This window comes from Eutrigla gurnardus (genome assembly GCF_963514095.1).
Source record: "Eutrigla gurnardus genome assembly, chromosome: 20".
Lineage (NCBI taxonomy): Eukaryota > Metazoa > Chordata > Actinopteri > Perciformes > Triglidae > Eutrigla > Eutrigla gurnardus.
Genome location: NC_139931.1, coordinates 15,764,475 through 15,784,466, shown reverse-complemented (window position 1 = coordinate 15,784,466; position 19,992 = coordinate 15,764,475). Strand labels below are relative to the sequence as shown.

The 19,992-nt window shown below is 45.1% G+C and overlaps 4 protein-coding genes across 8 annotated transcripts in view; all 4 read right to left on the bottom strand.

Moving 5' to 3' along the window:
• Nucleotides 1–2,101: 2,101 nt before the first annotated feature.
• LOC311030825 (bMERB domain-containing protein 1) lies at nt 2,102–8,623 on the bottom strand. Its single transcript, XM_084036843.1, has 6 exons — nt 8,503–8,623; nt 6,072–6,192; nt 4,594–4,667; nt 3,645–3,759; nt 2,971–3,041; nt 2,102–2,632 (listed from the first exon to the last, which is right to left on the bottom strand). The coding sequence occupies exons 1-6, from the start codon at nt 8,579–8,581 to the stop codon at nt 2,514–2,516; spliced, it is 579 nt and encodes a 192-aa protein (XP_083892969.1). The 5' UTR covers nt 8,582–8,623; the 3' UTR covers nt 2,102–2,513.
• Nucleotides 8,624–8,636: 13 nt separating this feature from the next.
• Nucleotides 8,637–12,645, bottom strand: mfsd6l (major facilitator superfamily domain containing 6-like). 2 transcript variants are annotated; one of them, XM_084036819.1, is made up of 2 exons: nt 12,513–12,645; nt 8,637–11,908 (listed from the first exon to the last, which is right to left on the bottom strand). In XM_084036819.1, the coding sequence occupies exon 2, from the start codon at nt 11,854–11,856 to the stop codon at nt 10,105–10,107; it is 1,752 nt and encodes a 583-aa protein (XP_083892945.1). In that variant the 5' UTR covers nt 11,857–11,908; nt 12,513–12,645; the 3' UTR covers nt 8,637–10,104. The 2 variants fall into 2 exon arrangements, with proteins under 2 accessions (XP_083892945.1, XP_083892946.1); XM_084036820.1 differs by having other exon boundaries at nt 12,435–12,634.
• A 202-nt stretch (nt 12,646–12,847) lies between these two features.
• pik3r6b (phosphoinositide-3-kinase, regulatory subunit 6b) lies at nt 12,848–19,061 on the bottom strand. 2 transcript variants are annotated; one of them, XM_084036813.1, is made up of 17 exons: nt 18,876–19,061; nt 18,695–18,775; nt 17,831–18,075; nt 17,307–17,442; nt 17,127–17,190; nt 16,857–17,040; nt 16,108–16,357; nt 15,725–16,001; nt 15,537–15,633; nt 15,335–15,454; nt 15,124–15,234; nt 14,759–14,840; nt 14,365–14,429; nt 14,189–14,279; nt 14,053–14,105; nt 13,860–13,960; nt 12,848–13,761 (listed from the first exon to the last, which is right to left on the bottom strand). In XM_084036813.1, the coding sequence occupies exons 1-17, from the start codon at nt 18,889–18,891 to the stop codon at nt 13,632–13,634; spliced, it is 2,103 nt and encodes a 700-aa protein (XP_083892939.1). In that variant the 5' UTR covers nt 18,892–19,061; the 3' UTR covers nt 12,848–13,631. The 2 variants fall into 2 exon arrangements, with proteins under 2 accessions (XP_083892939.1, XP_083892940.1); XM_084036814.1 differs by having other exon boundaries at nt 17,906–18,075.
• Nucleotides 19,062–19,232: 171 nt separating this feature from the next.
• The window catches only part of LOC311030801 (phosphoinositide 3-kinase regulatory subunit 5-like), a gene marked incomplete at its 5' end in the record, with an annotated part of 8,530 nt that continues 7,770 nt past the window's right edge, over nt 19,233–19,992 (bottom strand). For all 3 annotated transcript variants that reach the window (XM_084036802.1, XM_084036803.1, XM_084036801.1), the window contains one exon: nt 19,233–19,748. In XM_084036802.1, coding sequence (XP_083892928.1) covers nt 19,601–19,748 — 148 coding nt within the window. In that variant the 3' untranslated portion in view covers nt 19,233–19,600. The remainder of the gene's footprint in view (nt 19,749–19,992) is intronic.

Below are 19,992 nucleotides of genomic sequence, written 5' to 3'. Positions count from 1 at the left end.
CCGCAGAGATAATATCATACTGCCCATTAAAAAAAGGAAAGCAGAGAGAAACATATGTGGGCGATCACAGAGCAGATAAAAAGTCCAGCGGTTTCTGATCACAGATGGAATCCTTTCCTTCAAGAAAAGTGTAGATATTGTGACATCTTCTTGCAGAAAGATTCAGTTTGTCTGAGGTAAGTGCAGTGAAGGCTTCATATGCAAGAATACAGTCCGTGCAGTAATGCTGCTGCTGCTTGGTGCTTCAGTGGTTGCTATGCTACTCCATGAAGACAAATGTAACCAATCACTAACACATTTTTTCCTTAAAGAAAATATACTATATCAATAATTTAAATAATTTGACATTATTCTATTGTTCACATTTGTTCAACAACAGTATATCAAATCAGAATAACTGCATCAGCTAAATTAATTGAGCAGCTCATTACTATTTGTCGGCTTCTCTGTGACGATTTTAAAGGTTAAAAAAAATCAAATGTGAAAGAACTTTCCAGAATACATAAAGTTTGTGAAAACTGTGTCACTGTGGGTCCTTAGGGGTTAATAGCATCTATATTACATGTAGTTATTAACACCTCTATGTGGACTGCTCACCGGCCCCCCAGTGGTCACAGTCAGGAACTGCAACAGTGAAATCTGCATTAATATCATGTGGAGACTTCTGCCGAATACTTTCAAAATAAAGTGACTTAGTAACATAAATAATCATATGTATTTTTCTCTAGTCGTCACAGGGAGTTTACAACCACATGTTGTCAGAGGAAATTATACAGGTGTTAATATTGATCATTATTCTTAGAGGTATATAAATAGTGTGGTCAGCGCTGACTTCATGCCACACATGAGTGAAAGTTTTCGGTGTGGCTTTCATCCAATTTCCAAAATACTTTGCATTTCTTTCAGTCACATAAAAACCCTCATTTACTTTCCCTACAGATAACTGCAGGGGGGCTATGCAGCTCCAAACATAGATGTAGCCTACAGTACCATAAAGACCATGGGCCTGGGATTAAATCCTTTCAGAAAGAGTCAAAGCAGTAAAAAAAAAAAGACTTTAATTGGCGAAGCATGATATCACCTTTCCAGGGACTTTTAAATGTCTCAGCCAACGCAGCGAACAAGAACGGGCAGCTTTTTCCACAAGCATCCAATTAGAGTGGGTTGGCAGTAACTTGTCTATATTCACAGTATGCAGCCCCCTGATTAGTCTTCTCAGCCTGCAAATTAAATACAGTGGAGAGTGTTGCAGGTCTGTTAATCTGCAACCAGCTGTGACGGCCTTTATCAGCTGCCATGAGGACGGGACCACCACACAGACCGCATTACTGCAGGAAAAACTAAAGCTACGTGGACAAAAGAAAGAGACTAGGTGCATTATTGAAGAAACATAGAATTCAAGTTTATGTGACTCATCTGCGGCTGCATTATTTTTATTATTGTGTGTTCCTGACTTGTGCAAAGAGTCATTTCAGACTAAAGACAAGTTAAGCTGCTGCAATTTGGCACAAATATTGTGTCGTCAGTTTGGAAAAAGCTGATTGGGTCAGTGGTTAGGGTTAGATTGAGATTAGGGTCAGGTGAGTGTGGTTATGGTTACGGTGAGTCTCTAGGAAATGAATGCAAGTCTGTAACGTCCCCATAAGGGAATTAAATAAATACGTGTGTGAAAGCGAGAGGGGAAGGCGGGCAGCTGAGGTAAGTTATGTGGAACTGAAACCATCTGGTTTTCTCTTCACCACAGTGAACAATAATAACCCCCGACACCACACACACACACACACACACACACACACATATACACACACACACACCAGCATCTCATCCCGTTGTCATGGCAGTAACGCACAGGATGACGGCATGATGCCCGTTGGAGTGGGTCGGGCATTTAAGTCTTCCACTTGTTCCTGCTGCCGGGTTGAGATGCCGTCAAACATTAAAAAGGAAGAGCATCAAAAGTCTGTATTATAACAGATGGTATGTAAGACCAAATAACAGCAGATACCGTATTTATTATGACCATATGGGACAAATGGCATGTCACTTAATGACTTTCAGACTCAGACTTTCAGGTTCAGACTCTCTTGTGGCCTGCTGAGTAACTGAGTAGCAAACAAACATACAATATTTGCAGCAGGAAAACCATCTTTTGCTCTCTGGTTTTCTGCATTTTTATTGTATTTATAAAATAATAATAAAGGAATCTTACATTACCTCCATATACAGCTGTCCTCCCATGCACTGCTACTGCTAACTGCACCGTTTTATGGACCAAATGATGTACTACTGATACTAATAAAAAATAAATAAAAAAATAAAGATATTTAAAATGAATCATTAATCAAATGAATCACATTCAGTTCTGTAAACAAGAAGCATTCGCATATCGATGAGCGGGTCAGCTTCCCTTCTGTGAGACATACAAAGGCAGCATTTCACAGTAGCAAATCACATAATACTACTACTACTAATAATAATATACATCTCTTACAGTAAAACACACACAGAGAGTGTTACATGATGGAGCAGGTGAAGCCGCAGCAGTTCTTCAGTAGCGTGAGTCCGGTTTTGGTGGTAAACGGTGCCGACGTCTGCTGGGATTCAGAAGCCACCTTTCGCTCTGGCAAAGAACCTGATTGTAAAAGGAGACACCAAACTCTTATTCACTGTAACACTTCACTGTAGCTTAGCACAAAGACTGGAAACAGGGGGAAACAGCTAGCCTGGCTTGACTCCGTCCAAAGGTAGCAAACTGCACCTCTAAAGCTCACTAACTAAAATGTCCTTTGGAGTTGCAGCAGAACGCCTCTGCTCTGTGTTTGGATCAGACGTCCTCTGTTGGGCCAAACAGCTGGTGCAAGGGAAGCATTAACACCTTCGTCCTCTTAGTCATAAGTGGAGAGAAACGGTGGCTACAATAAATCACTTTTAATTGGACGCACATGCACACGACGACGTGGTCGGACTCACCTTTTGAACTCAAAGTCTTGGGAAATTTGGACTCTAAGAAGGCTGCCATTTCTCTGTCTTCCTCTCGTTCCCTGTGGAGGAGAACGGGTCCTCGTTTTTTATTTGGTATGTGGCTGAGTTTCCTAATCATGTTAAATGTCACTGGGCTGCACTTGAGAGTAACCCGGGCTAAAGGCGGAGCAGACAAATCCTCAGGAGATAATGTCAATCTGCTGTTGTTCACGGCTGCATCTGCACAAAATCCTCTCCTCGGTCCATCTCGGCTTCTCACATCCCTGCCATCTTTCTGAGACCAATCAAAATGCCAAACCAAGAGGTTGGTTCACATCTGCCTGCTTGTCGGTGGTGACAGCAAATAAAGCACCACAAGCAACCAAACAGAGAGGGGATGGCTTTATGAGATCAGACTCCACCTTTTAGAGACTCACTGATGTATTTGTCCCATGTCAAAGCCAGAGAGCAGAGGTTCTGAATTTAAGTCATTTAGGAAGCGCTTCAGACTGACCAGCATGCTAAAAGCTCATTTTAAAGTTAAATCACTGCAATCCAAAGATGCAGACCTTTCAGAGTGCACACCGTTGCTCCCGGAAACCCACTGAGACAGCCCTGTAATGTCTGTGTGCCGAGGAACAGCATCACTGAGCCCTCTCAGTCGATCGATTTAACAGCCTCACCTCAGCCTTTCAAACTCCACGTCGTCCACCAGGAAGTCTCTGGTCTCCACCAGCTTGTTGATCTGCTGCAGCAGCTTCTCTTCTCTCTCCCCGTCCTCCTTGGACGTGTCCCGGTCTGTTCAACCATCACATGACAGAGAAACACCGTGTTAAAGTGATGAGCTAACCAAGCACAAGAAACAACACAAGCAGCTCCACAAGGTCCTTCCACACATCAAAACGCTTCACGTCTCTTTGAGTTCAAATGATTGATATGCTGCTGCATTTATATTACATTTTATATTCAGTTGGTTCATTGTTGTTTATGTAGCCAGACAGGCTCGTCTCCTGCCATGCTAGCTAGTTGGGTGCTAACCTCAGCATGCTAGCATGCGCACACAGTGTCCATGCTAACATGCTGGTGTTTAGCAGGTCTAATGTTTGCCATGGTAACTGCCGTTGTAGGGGTTGCTAACGGCAGACCAACATTGCTATCCCCAGAGCTACGCTGCTAGCATAGCTAAAACACCTTTATCAAAGGCGATAATGGTATTTTATAGATCAACAGCCACTTTTGTAGTCCACCTAGCTACTGAACTCTTTAGAGGCCACAAACATCTCCTTCTAAAGCTTTCATCTGAAATAAGTAGAAATGAGACATTTAACTTTTCTCTATTTTCCAGGAATATTTCCTGTTGAGATTCAAAATCTCTTTTTCAAGACAGCAGCATACAATTATTCACATAAAAGAACATAGAATCATACATATTATATAACAAAAATTCAAGTGTAAAGTTTTTGAAAAAGTCCTTTATTTTATTTACAACTGGCCTATTCTGAAGATGTGCTTAATTTAATTCCCTCCGGTCCTCATCATAGATGCAGCGGCTCGTCAGGTAAACACGGTTCAAAGACAATAGAGCAAATAAGAAGCGTATATTTAATAAGACGCGACTGCTTTTGAAGTTACCTGGAAGTGAGACGAGCTTCTGCAGCTCCGTCTTCAGTCTAGTGATTTCTTTGCAGAGCTGGATATCGTCCATCCTGAAAAAAACAAACCCATGAATAGATTACTTTGCGGTGTAAAAAAAAGTGTAATTAAACTAATCAGCTTCTTTTATTTCTATGTTTTCAAGGGGCTTTAAAACATGGAAGAATTGTCATATAAAAGCAGCAAAGCAATTTGCTTCCACCTGTATATGTGCTGTATATTGGCAAGGGTGACGTTGTTGGAGCTTATGAAACAGAAACAGTCAGATGAATAACACGCTGCCCTCTGTGGATGAATCACACCCGACAGTATCAGATCTCATTTCACCGTCCGACTCGAAAGCAGGTTTCAAGTGTGTGCGTGTGTGTGTGTTGCTATTACAGTGATGACAACAACAGGGAAATGATAGAAATATGTACTCTGGGCTGTTGGTTTGATAAAAACAGGTTTCACCTCAGCAGTATATCCTATATATTTCAGTGTGGCTTATACGCTGTTTATTCAAAATATATTTGCATGGGATTTGTCTCGTTTATGTCTCGGTGCCACAGCAACCGTCTAAAGCAGAGTTTCTGTAATACAAGCTTCAGAGACTTGAATGTTTTGTTCAACAACATAAATTACTTCAGTAAGAATGTCACTCGTGAATTTTGAAGCTTATGTGTCTTTGAAAGCGTGGTTGCTAATTTCGCTATGTCGCTAAATGAGAGGACAAAATCATGCTCACTATCGCAGTGTGGTAACGTTAGCGCTTGACTTCTGGCTACATTCATGCTTCAAAAAGTACAAAAGTTGTGTTTATTTGTGAAGATTATGTCATGACTGAACATGGCTGTAAGAAACGAGAAAAAGCGTATTTTTCTGCACAAATCCACTGGGAAATGTGCGATGCTAACTTCCTGGTTTGGCCTACAGCGCCACGCCGCCACGCTTCGTTTGCCATTATGACTAATTGGTGTTGTTTTTGCTGTTGCAAAAAATCCAAGATGGCGACAGGCAAAACGACAAACCGGAGGATTCAAAATGAATCAGTGAAACAGTGTTGTGTTGTGTTTCACCAAATCTCCCCTCAACGGTCGGGCTTCATGGATGAAGCTGGATGGAAGTGAAATCACGGTCCGTCCTCGAGTGTCAAAATAACGAGGAAGGTAAGCAAAAGCGAGGATGAGACCTTAAATAGCACTGCTGTTTTCCTCACGCACGTTCTTGCCTCGTGCACACCGGTCACGGTGCATCGCCTCGTATTCCTAGAGGGGCTGCTACGTATCTCGTGGTGTTCAGATCCCTGCACAGCCTTACTCTCAGTGGAGCATCACAGAATAAAAGAGAAGCATGATTCATCATCTTCGGTCTAATGTCACTTTTTTGTAAAACCCTCAGATATAGTTATGGCATTCAGACCATAATAGGGGTGTTTTGTATTATTTAAATGTGCAGAACAGGAGAGTGGATCTTACATGTATCTCAGCTCCGACTCCCTCCGAACGAGGATGTCTCTTATCCGCTCGATCTTGCACAGTTCTCCTTCGATGTCCTCGATGGTAAACGTGGAGTCGGCCATCGAGACGACGTCCTCCTCTGAAAGACAGGCGATCATGAGGTGAGGAGATTTCTTTGATAAGATTCAAGGACGAAATGTGCATCATCAAACCAAATGACAAAACCACCACAAATGAAGCACAGTCAAATTATAATCCACAGATTTATTGTGAAAATTGAAGCTGGCAATTCTTCCTCTACTTACACATCACTGTGGCTGTTTTACTGTCTTTTCCTGTTTCCTTTAAGGTAACACATTTTCACTATTACAGGCTGAGTTAGATGAGAAGATCGATACAGCCAGCAGCCACTTAGCATAGCTTAGCATTAACACGTTAAAAACAACTTGCCTGTCTCTGTCTACTTATTACAAATCTACCAGCCCCAAAGCACACTAATTAACACATATTATTTTTGGCCAGGTTAGCCGTTTCCAGTCTTTATGCTAACCTAAGATAACTTGTGGGAGGCGCTATCTTCATATTTAGCGTACAGAGGATTGTGTGATCGACCCACTCTGAACTGTTGCTTTAAAACATTTTTTTTAAAACAATGGAATAGTGTTCCTGTCCATCTTTCATTGCATCTTAATTTGGTTAATTGGAGTAATTCATTGCACTCATTGTGTCCAATAAACGACCTCCGTCGGTTCCAAACAGACTCATGAAGGAAATCTTCAAGTTAATAAACCTGCAGTGATCCTAGTTCAGCTCCAAACATTAAACCAACCCTGGAACAAACTCAACCCCCCTGCTAGGATCTGATCAGAGCTCCGTGGATACGCCACCTGCAGCCTCCTCCTCCTCACCTCAGAGCGATGAGTCATCCGTCAGAGCTTGGATCGGCTTTAATTACCTGACCTTGTGTGAAACGACAATCAAATTACAATCACGCACGCCGGAGCACTGGGAATATCAGGGCTGCATGTGTTTCCCCTCCAAGAATTAAGTCAAATGTTTTTATAATAACAATGATTAATACATTTTCTTTAATTCGACGTGTTGTAGTCCAGCATGCGGTTCACGCAGTATAATAGAAAGCAATAAAATAAATGATGGTATTACACATGGTATTACAGAGAAGACAGATGTACAATGGGACAAACGGAGATCTGAGCCTTGAGAGGAACAAAATAAAATGTCCCCATCGAGAGTGGGTGGATTACTGTATCAGGGGCCCCACTGGCCTTCGCTTGACACACCACTCAAAGAGACACGTACCAACCGCCAAGATTCAAATTTACCACAGACGACTACAAAGACACACATTTTCACCATTTTATGAGACATTTTCTTTTATAATTATCAACAAATTCAATTGTGTGACACTTTGAACTTTGGGAATTACAGACCCAGGTACTTATAGGGTAGGAGCAGTGGCGGTTCTACACGGGGGCCTACAGGGGCCAGTGCCCCTGTAAAAATGTCCCAGGCCCCCCCTGTGGCCCCCCCAGAGCTGACTGAATAAGCTGACTGAATGATAAAATGAAAATGAAATAAATTGATCAAGTTATTACGATTTTATGCGCTAGCGCCAAAAGCGGAACTAATGTGACTCAGCGCTCTACACGGAATAATTAGAGCGACGCACCCAAACACTGCCTTGCCGGATGCGAGATGAGAGTGAGAACGGCAGCCACAAGTTTTGAAGAGAGGAGCTAATGTCTTGTTGCAAGAGGCGAAGGTAAGCAAAACGATTTCATCTCGTAAAGTGATTTATTGCACGTAACCGTGTTACTGTTGTTCCTCACTACGATAAGAAAATCAAGTTTGTAAATGTCTGATCTCGCTATGTTTAAATATCATTTGTTTCCATTTTTTAATGTGCCCCTCTGATCAAACATTGGCCCCACCTTGGCCCCCCCAGTAAAATTTGTCTAGAACCGCCACTGGGTAGGAGGTATGTGTAGACAAGAAGTATGCACAAGTAAACACAGTTCTGGGGTTATTAAATCATAGCACACTAAACTTTGTTATTATAAAACTGAAAGTACAATCTGATAGTTTAGTTTTATACACAAGATTTAATTGATTTGAACATTTTGACGTTGCTTTTACTGCAAAATAATCATTACATAATACAAACATCATCATACATGCATTATATTAGAATATGAATACATTTATATTATCATATAATTTGTTCATGTAGGGGGGGGGGGGGGGGGCGATGACGTAACTTCTACGTAATTAATTGAACCGCCACTGCGCTAACAACTGAGGTTTGCAGGTCTGGGTCCCTCCGTGGTCCCCCTTCAGGAGGTCTAAACCCTGCTGAACTTTAACATGAAGGGCTTTTATTCTCTTAAGTTCCCCATCCGAGCCCACGTCCCGTTAAACCCAAACACACCTGACGTCTCCGCCGCGCCGTCCTCCCGGGTCTCCTCCTCAGAGCCGAGCCGCTGAGACGGTCTGCGCTCTTCCTCCATGTTGATTTTAAACCTTCAGACTCTCCGAATCATTGATTAAAAGTATCGACGAGGTCCACGCAGCGCGGCCGTGTAGCGCGAGGGAATAACGGGAGCAGAGCCGCCAACAGTCGCTCAACACACTCGGACCATAGACTGGAGGACCGGAGGAGGTGGACGTCAGCGCTGCGGGGGCGCCCTCTGCTGGCGGAGCCGCGCTAGGACACAAGGAGAATTACATCGGAGCTATTTTTACTGGGGTAAAAGCAGGTGTCAGACATCCTCTACTCAGGTAGAAATACACATACTGTGTACAAAAGGTACAAGTACGGATTCAACTGTAAAAGTGAAAAAATAAATGCTGACAGACAGACACTTTTATTTTATTTTTTGCAAGTCTAACTGAATCTCAATTCATGTTAATAAGAAAAATAAATAATCTATATAATTATTATAATCTAGCAAGCCTGTTTTGAAAATGAAAGGAACAGAAAGTACAGAAATATGTTTTAAAATGTAGTAAAATAGTAATAAATACTCAATACTTGAGTATCCCCGCCCCTCCAGATGTTCATGTACAACGTACGTCTGTCTGCAGCCCAGAGAAGAAGAAAAACAGGGTTTGTCATGCAGTATGCACGACAGAAGAAGAATATTAAAACACACACAGAGTCACTTCTGTTCACACAGCTGGTGAGCAACGACTCTGAACGTGTTTCTCTAAACTCGCATGACTTGAATCCGGAGCAAACATTTCTTTTGGCTGCTGAACGCCCTTCATATGGAGCGGAAGGGTATTTATTGATTGCAAATACTGGAGAGTCGAACACCGGGGGATCCTTTCAGCATGAAAAGTTTACTCTTCACAGTACTCAGGCATGTAACAGGTCATACAACATACAGTAGATGCACATTACATGAGGGAGCCTTTTACATCCATGTTCATTTGACCTCACTGTGTACGATTATGTGTAATCCACCTTATAATTTATTCTGCTGGTTTCCTCAGGGCCCAAAGTGGCTCATTTGACACGAGGAAACTCACTTTGAAACACAGATTAGACAAAACATTTTACTGACGAGTTTCAGGCAAACCGGTCTGCGTAAAACCAGAATCTAGTTCTGAACTCGCCGCGGCTGAACACGCCTAACTGATTAACAGATGGCACGGTGAAAACAGGAAGCCGCTGTGGTTCGGCCTCACCTTGTGCACACGTCTTTGTGTTTACACTCTGAGAGCGAGGCCTCTGTGTTCATGTTGAACCTGCCGGGCGGGGCCGAGTCCGTCTTCTGCCCTCCGCTAATCCTGCTTCCGTGTTTGCTTAAGAAGAAGAAGAAGATTGCTTATGCTAATGAGCGTTTGTGTCGGCTCAGGGGACACAGAGAGGAAGTCCAGCCGACTAACATGTGGACCGATTCTGATGGAAAAGTACAATGAGAGTTATGTGTCAGCACTAATATTCCAGTGAGATCAACAATCCTGGTTTGGGCTTAGTGATGAAGAGTGATGTCTAACTGTGTCGTGTTCCTTCACATTAACGAGTTCAGTGATTTATCCTCCTTCCGTAGTTGTTGTTGCTTCTGTCGTCATCCATCGCTTTTTCAAGCCAGTCCCTCTCCTGCTCCGACTCAGAGTCGCTGGCTTCACTTGCACCAGCCGCCAAAAGGCGAGAATAGTTGATCCTGCGTTGGCGGGGGGCTTTCCACTGGAGCAGAGGCAGACACACACACCACGCCATCACACACACCGCCGCTCCTCTGAACAGCCACGTCAGCCCGAACCTCTGGACCACAAAGCCGCCGGCGACGCTCCCCAGCCCGCTCCCCAGGTGCAGGAGCAGAGTGCTGTAGACCCGCCTCACGGCCCTCGTGGCTCCCGGCGTGGCCACGTCCTCACACTGGGCCCTCACTGCCCACCAGAGGGCCCCGCTGCTGAAACAGCTCAAAACCTGGACAGGCGTCGCGGCCCACGGGCCCCAGAGGAAGGAGTAATAGAAGCACTGCAACCCGAGGCTGGCGGCCCCTGCGGCGAGCACGCTCCCCGGGCTGAGGAGTTTGGACACTGGGCCGGCCAGCAGAGGGAAGGAGGCCTGCGAGAGCACGGCGAGGGCCAGAGACGTCCCCATGTGCAGCTCTGTGCTCCCGTGGTCCTGCATCTGCCACAGGAGGAAGTTGTCCACGGCGGCGCACGCCGCCCCGACCAGCAGGGTGGTGACGGCGCAGAGGAGAGCGCGTGGGGAGCCGCGCACCAGCTTCACGGCTTTGAGGAGCCCGTCGGCCCGGTCTCGCTTCTTGTTCAGGTAGAGAGGGAGGTGGGCAGCCACGGGAAGCGCCAGCGCCGCCAGACCAGCGTAGCAGTAGAAGTGCACGGCGCTCCTGGGCATCTGACCAGCTATGAGGCAGCTTAACTGGCTGACCAGCAGGCCCGCACCTCCAACGCCACACGCCGCGCCCAGTAACCTCCACGTCTCCGTGCCGCTGTAGCGGTCCGAGGCGTCGGCGAAGTCGAGATACTCGTACAGGCCGTCTTCAGCCGTCCAATCCAGAGGGGCCGACACAGACTCCCACACGGACACGGCGATGAGGATCAGGAAGAAGAGCTGGTGTTGAGGGTCCATCGCCTTCAGCGAGCCCAGGAACTCAAAATGCCCCTCCGCCGTCTTCTCCCTGAGCTGTTCTTCTGATCTGACCTTTGACCTCTTATTCCTCGCCGGAGCAGCTGAAGAGCTGGCGTTGTGGTGGGTGACGTTGCTGTGTGCCAGCGGAGGATGGGATTCATTCCGTTGATGAATGGTCACAGCGGTGGCGGGTTCCGTGTGAGCGAGTGTCTCTGCGGGAGAAGCTGCAGCAGACTGAGACCCAGCAGATGTGTGGAGATCAGGCTGACTTCCTGCTGAGGATGTAGCCGGTGCGACGCTGCTCCTGAGCAGGTGAGCACCCAGACTTTGGGTTGGACCGCTACCCGGATCAGAAGCGTTACAGTTGCCGGCGTGTGCTGTAGGCGGGATGAGCAGCAGAACCAGGGCCGCCGCCGCCGAACACACCAGGGAGACGTTGATCACCACTCGCCTCTTGTTGTAGTGTTTGGAGAGCAGGCTCGCCACGGGGCACCAGACCAGCGATATGAGGTGCTTGGTACCCATGACGATGCCCGTCATGGCGGGAGTCAGACCCAGCTGTCTGAAGTACAGGGTGAGGAAGGGGAGCAGGCAGGCTCTGGAGCAGGAGCACAGGAAGCCGAAGACGCTGGCCAGAGCGAGGGCTCGCCTGGTGTCGATCTGCTCGTTCCGCATCATGACTCACGGTCTCTCCTGATGGGTGTCACATGGGGCAGCTGGTGGGTTTAAACTGGGAGACACGAGACAAGACGGAGAGATGGAAACTCTATAGTTAACAGAACAGACCTGTCCTTAAATGCGACGTATCTGCTGGAAATATCATTTTAAAGGCATCAGTGCTGTTTGTTTTCAGGCTGCTTACGAGGGCTTCACATCATTAATCGATCAGTGTATGAAATGTGGAATAGAAACCATGTCAGAGCCAAACGTGGTGCCTTCCAATATCAAAACCAAAATATATTTAATTTAGCCTCGTATGGCAAAGAAAATCTTATCTAATCATATCAGAGGCTAAAAACTATTTTCACTATTTTTGCTTGAAAAAATTATGAAAACAGCAATTCTCAAATCCTTTTTCTATCTTAATAAAAGAAAACATTATAAAACTGAATACATCTTAGATTAACTGCATACATTAATTCACATTTATGATTTTTAATTTCGGTAAATTACAATGAGCGTCCTAAAAGAAAAAGTGGTTCAACAAGCAGAGAAAAGAAGGAAGAAGTTATTTAACAGCTGAGAAGTGGACGCACCTGTTCCCTGCTGGACTATGTCCACGTCACGGCAACGCTGTCAGATAACAAAATTAAATTTAATGGTTGCACATTTACCTTCTGACCTCCGACCGCGTCAAAGCTCTTCAAACTTTCCTCCCGGTCATCTTCCACCTCCGACGGCTGCGTTCCCTCCGCGATGTGGTCGCTTTTCGCGTCTCGCGCAGAGACACCTGTTACCGTGCAGACGGTGACGGCGAGGAAAGTTTACACCTGGTGAGGCGGCCACCTGGCCACAGCGCCCCCTCGCGGCGCGGAGTACTCGGTGCACCACAGGGAGAGATCATCGCGCTGGGACTGAATCTAAAATAACAAGTATTGTAGTTCAACCGCTGTGATGGGAAACATGACAACTTTCCTTCAAAATAAAAGCCACTCTTTCACACCGGAAAAAAAATATTCAGTTTAATTCATTTACTATGTTTTCACATTCAGCACACAACACCAACTCAAATTCCCATCCTTATGTGTGTTCCCTCACTGCAAACAGAGAATTTGTAACAATAAATGCAATACAAGGACATTTTAATCACAACAGGCTTATAGTAAAATAACGGTAACACTTAATAATACATTTTAAAAACCAAGGTAAAAATGATTAAGTAAAAATACAAAAGTGTTAGCAGCAAAATGTACTTTATAAGTACCCCATTCAGAGAGTTGTATATATACAATTAAAAAACGAAGACAGATACTTGACTAAATGTATTTAGTTAGAGATTTAACACAGGATTCACCATGAATTCCTGTTGATCACTATTTTGTTTCTGTTTTTAGTTCACACGTCATGGATCATTAATTAATACATAAACTAATGTGTCACACGTTGATGTACATGACAATAAATCAGCTGGAACATGGAAGGAGTCGAAGTGAAGCAAATGATCACAACAAGTGTCGTCATTCATCCTCCGGTTCCTCCTCAGGTAAACACCATCTTTGCTCTGTCAGCACTTTTGCCATTGTTTGCTGTGTTAGCAGCGTTAGCTGTGAACTCAGCCGTCGACATGTTGAGAGAACTAGTTACCATATTATAACAATGAATGACTAGAAGACAGCAGCATTTATGAGCAGATGGCAAACATTTGACAAACTTAGACTTGGTACATTGGCTTTGTTGCTGATAGAGCATTACATGCAGCAGGGGGCGTTATCTGTACACAGGAAGTGGATCGCTCAGAGGGTGACGCCAGTGAAGGTGACGACGGGCAGCGACAGGACTTTGTCTAGATATTTGCTCAACAGCAGCTCTTGCTCGTCCGCGAACCCAAACCAAGCCGGATCTGAACACGGAGAAATGTCCACCCTGTAAAAGGATCACATGACATCGTGTCACTTTTGATTTGCTTAAGGTGCAGAGAAAATGCAAAACATAACCGTTGTGGATTCATTTGTGTGAGTGACCTTTGAACGTCAGTGTATGTACTACGGGAGTCTTTGTCCAGGCAGATGGAGAGTGTTGGATGCTGCAGCGTCCTGATGCTGATGTTCTGCGTTCGGATCGTCTATAATCAAACATATAATACGGCTCTAAAAAGGACTTCAAATGAAAGGAGCAATGATCATTTTTTCCTAAGTAGAGGTATAAACTTCTTACTGGGTTGTGTCCTGGGTTGAAACCGTCAAACGTGACAGTAAGGTGATCCTCGCCTGCACAAAGTCATGAAGATTATTTTTGCATTCCCTGCGTTGGAATATTTCTATAAACTAAATATGAATCCAAAAAGGTTCACCTGATGTTACGGCCGTGGGCTCTGATGTGATCAGCACGCCGCATGTCATGGGCGCCTCGACCGTTACAACTTCTCGTTTGCTTAAAGAGATCTGTGGTATGATTGATGGTTAGGCCGTATCCTGCTAATAATTAATAGAAAGTATTTATAGTGACTCATAACGATGAGGAACACACCTTCGTATAAGTGACCGACCCAAAGACTTTCACTGACGGCTTCTTTCGGCGTGCAGCGGCCTCCTCTGTCAAAGACCACACCTCATTTTATATAACTAGAATGTTGGCACAGTCATGGCAGCGTCCACAGAGCACACACACACACACACACACACACACACGCACACACACACACACACGACACACACACACACACACACACACACACACACACACACGCACACACACACACACACACACACACGCACACACACGCACACACACACACGACACACACACACACACACACACACACACACACACACACACGCACACACACACACACACACACACACACACACACACACACACACACAACACACACACACACACACACACACACACTGACACATACTTGAGGATTTTTCTTGAAGGATGTCGACCTCCAGATGGGACACAAACACGTCCTCGGCCACATCACAGCTGGAGCGGGTCACCTAAACACACACTGTAAGTTCATCAAACAGGAAGTGACTGTCTGCCATCAATTAATCACCAACACAATTGACAGCATCTACCATAATCTACGTTACATAACATGTATGCTTAAGTGCCTTAAACGTGCATTCTCTCTACTGGCCATCAGGGGGCGACTCCTCTGGTTGTAAAAAGATGTATGATTATATGGAAGACAATGAGAAAACATTGTAAACATGAGTTTATGGTCTCAATCTCCAAATCCAAGTCTTCTTTAGTCCAGCATGATGTTCATTTAGAGACCTTAACTGAGTAGAGCGGCAGGTGGACCGGCTGCGTCCCACAGCGGAGGTAGTAACACAGGGTGTCCAGTAGGAAGAGGCTCTGCTCCGGGGGCTGGCTGGGATTCGAGTGCTGCAGTAGAGACATTAAAGATCAATAAGGTATCAGACACGTTAGCATGTTGATGTTAGCAGTAAGCTAAAGTGCAACCCCACAGAATCTCCATGGTTACCGTCCCAGCCAGTTTGGAGATGGCAGCTCCCAGACTGGTGATGTTGCTGTTGTACCACGGATCCACTCGTCCCAGGAAGGAGGCCAGAGACAACCGTTCTCCTTTGGGACCCGTGCTATCCTGTGAGAAAGAACAGGTGCTGCAGGGTCATATATGTATTAAATATTCTATATATAGCAGTCAGTGGCTTCGTGGGACTCACAGGTGAACTGAGCGAAGCCTCCACGTCAGTGACCGGGATGTAGTAAAACCGTAGGTTCAATTTATTGGTCAAGATCACATGTTTGGACTCTCGTTCTCTGTTTGGAAGCACACGGGAAACATTCATAGGAAGCCGAGTACTCGAGTGCCGTCACATTATTTGGCATCCACAACGAAGCAGCCGCTCACCTTATCGAGCGATAAGCCCGGGCGAGTCTCCCCAGCACGCGGTCGTCCCCCAGCACCACCACCCGCGCCACGTGGCGCCTCCCGTCTCCGTGAAGAACAGGGGCACTTCCAGGAGAGGCGTCCATCTTCTCGCTCATCAGGCTCAGCTTATCTGCTGCCTTTGTGGTCTTGAGGGCGTTTCTCCGTGTGATCGATGGATTTGTGTTCTTCTCTTCTTCTTCATCGGCGGCGGTTGAGGTCGAGCAGGAACACACGGCCAAGCTTGCCAGCTGATTCCCTTCAGGTAACATACATTGAATGTACTTTGTTTTACTGCAGCAACTAGATCTGTTATTGACAGAAATATAAAGTTGTGGCAACTCTTGTTCACTGGGCCGACTCACAAAGTTCCTCTTCGTCACGCCACAAGAGGAAGTTGATCTCCGGAGGGGGCATCGCGGCGCCGCACACGGATCCACGATCCGGCTCGGTTCTTGCCGAGCCTTTGGCCTCCAAAGAAGTCATGATGTCTCCGTATACGTGTTGCAGTTTGTTCAGATAGCTCGCACGACCGCCTGCACCACGCTTCACGCTTTCCTCCACGGCGAGAACCACTTCCTGGAAATATGTTTCCACTAACTGTTCCCCTAAAGCCTGAAATATACAAGAGGAGCGCTATCTGGTTTAAAAACGGGAAATGCTGATTGCAGACGCTGATGTCGGTTATTTATATAGTTCAGTGAGAAATAAGCTTCGATCTTAATGCTAACACTAGCATGGCAAAGTTCAGCTGGTGTAATATTTCATAATTTCATGGCATTTCAACCAAAATCATCCACCGCCAGAGAAAAAGTCAGGGTTCACTAAAGCCAACAGGATCCATCCTCTGGGAACTATGAACGTCTGCACACAATTTTGAGCAAATTGATCAGGTAGATTTTCCAGATTCTTATCAATTTAAGTAAAGAAATTAAATGCCGGGGATGGTAGATGAAAAGTAAGGGATCACCATAGTTATGAGGATTCATCCTCTGGGGACCATGATATATGTACCTCATTTAAATGGTGAAAATGACGTTGAGATGTTTCAGTGGGGAGCCTATCAATCAACTGACTGACATTACACCCATACCCGACATCTTCATGACCTTACCTCCAGAGCCTGAGCCAGTCTGGAGCTCTGGCAGCTCGGCCCCAGCGCCCTCTGCAGCACATGCAGCAGCACATTTCTCTCCACGGCTGAATTGTTCCAGAGAAAGCCGGACGCCCCCAACAGCACTCTGACCGACGCCTCCAGTGGAGCAGAAAACACAGCGGGGTCAGCGAGCACCAACACCCTGGAGCCAATCAGCAGACAGGGAGGAAGTGGTCAAAGAGTTCACCTCGGCACCATTTTAATCCCAGCCGTCATTTAAACACTCACTTTTCCTGCGAGGTGAAATGCTTCAAGTTTCGCTCTGCAGTGACTCTCCTCTGATATAAGGAGCCTGATGTGGGAAGAAAACATCCGGCAAGTGATATAAATTAACGAAAATTCTGGGGAAAAGGACTGATGTTACTTAAAACTACTGTGTTGATTTTCAAACCATTATGATTATGATACCTGGTGTGGTCATCTCCATCTCGAGGCTCCTCAGAGTGCTGAGGGCCACAGCGGAGTAAGGAGACGGGAATGTCAGCAGGCTCATCAAGCACTCATGCACCGTCTGCTGAACGCTGGTGGGAATCATGACGCTGGACTGGAACGTACAGAACCAACAATACGACATAAAAAATACTACTCATCATGCATATTCAATTGTGTGTTCGACAAAGGTATGCCATCGTCCTGGCCAAAACCATTGTGATTGAAGACGTAATCATCGAAATATGCTGAAAACTCTTAAAATGGCACTCAAACATACTAGAATCACTTCATATTTTGTTAAGAAACAAATATTGTTATTGTGTCACAGATAAGACTTTTTTAAGTGAAAACCAATGAAATAATCTTAAATACGATGATCATAAATCATAAGGCCTCCCCTCATGAATGAAGGATTCATACATTTTTATTATTATGCTGTATTATTTAAATCAAGCTAGATGTGACGATATCACGATTATCACGAAATTCACTGCAATCACCTCATTATCATATGACGCACATGTGTGTCCTCTTCTGCTTTTACGCCTGTACCAAGAGTCACACAGGTGTCTTACCTGCATGACCACACAGTGGAGCGTGTGCAGCAGCGGGATGGCGTGTGCGTAGGATGGCGTTTTTTTCACGTGTAGGAGCTTGTCCAGCTCTTTGACCAGCACTCGGATCAGCGTCACGCTGCAGGACGGCCTGGCCTCCAGCTTCTTCTGAAGACTCCATCGCAGCAGTCCTGCAGAGCAGACAGACAGCTAGTTCACTGCAGTGTGCACATTGTGACCTTCTCCACCTCTGTGGAGGCTGCAGATTGATGGAGGTTGTTGGTTGGCTCCGTTTGAGAGCACGCGTCATATTTTGTTTACCAGGTAGAAAAAGATGTTGGATTTTGATCTAAAAATACAAATAAATTGATGTACTATATTTGATCTTTTATTATATATAGTTAAATAGGTGCACAATTTGATCCGAGTGCTCATCTGCTTCCTTGTTGAGAGATATGAAGAGATTGATAACAGTCTCATGTAAGGCTACAACCAGCAGATGTTAGCGTAGCTTAGCAAAAAGTCTGTTAAAAAAACAGGAAACAGCTAGAATGGCCCTGTTTAAAGGTCACAAAATCAACAGATTAAACAAACAAGATGTGACATATTAATATGTGAACTTCAGTTTATTACCTTCAGACTTTAACTGTTTCGCGTTTCCCGTCTTTATGCTAAGCTAAGCTACTTGGCTGGGGAACATACCCTTATATTTATTTATATCTAAAACATTTAGACGTAAGGACACTTAAATAATAACATTTTTAATGCTTTTCTGTTACCGAAGTGTCTGATGTCCTGAGTTGTAGCTACCTTTTCCTGAAGCACTTTGGCCGCTCATCTCTTTGAGAAGAGCCTGGACGTTGCTGAACAACGTCCTGAGAGCCACGCCAGCTGAAAGTGAAGATCACACAGCTCGTTTCTATCATCGCCACATTCAGGGAAAAACATCCTACTGTTCCAAAGTGTCAGGCACACAGTCATGTCTACTCACTGGTGGGATCAACCATCTTCTGTGCTCTTTCGAATCTCAGGATACCAGAGAAAGGATGAAAGCTGAAATCTGCCAATACTCAGTTGAAACAGACCGTATGTCGTATTTCCCCTGGGAACTCAAACAACGACTGAATTGCACCTGCAACCTGAAAACTGTAGAAACATCAGGTGAAGTAGAAAATCACGGCAGACATCCAGAGTTCACCATCGTCCGTCTGTCTAAATGTTGTGAGCTGCCGGTTGAGTGGAGAGATGAATGGGAGGTAGTGTCTCTAGTGGGAGTGAGACAGGTGACGCATAGGAGGAAGTGACTGTCTGCACGATGAGAACAACTCAACACAAATGACTGAAGGATGCTTTTATTGCAGTTGTGTGAACTACAAGAACACAATCATTTTCTGAAAAAAAGAGTAAAAAAACAAACACATTTCATCACTTTCACAAAATAAATAGCTTATTTTACACACATAAAAAAAACATTTGAATCTGTTGTGGATCAACAGATCGTACACAGCGGTAATCAAGTAATCCGTGTCATGCCACCTGCTCGATGTGATGAGGGGAAAAAAGAAACTCCCTCACCCCTCCGTCCAATCACAACGTGACACGCCTCCACATCAGCTACAGGATAAACAGGAACTAAATGATAAATGCCTCCTTTATTGTTGCTACTGCATCAATTTCACCGTCGATTCAGACGTCCGTGGATTCGTTGGGCGTGTGTCAGGGATATGAGCCGGAGAAAGAGGTGATGGGGAGGCAGAGCAGGGAGCAGTAGGATGGGTGCAGAGGCTGGACCTGGCCTGGGGACGGCTTGTAGGACCTCCAGTCTGAGCTGCTTCCTGGTTTACAGCACAGAGACACCTCACACCTGCAGACACACAAGACAGCAACATGAAGAGAAATGTTATATTATACTTCTAGCCCGTCACATTCATTTACTTCTACTACATTTATTCTGCTCAGATTTTATACCTGAACCTCCACAGATGATAAGCATCAACTGGTGAGTCATACAGGTAAAACATGAGACCTATATGGGCTGATATAGGAGCTCAGCTCTGAAAAACTGTAATGGAGTATTTGTACATCGTTGTGTTGGTACCTTGACAGTC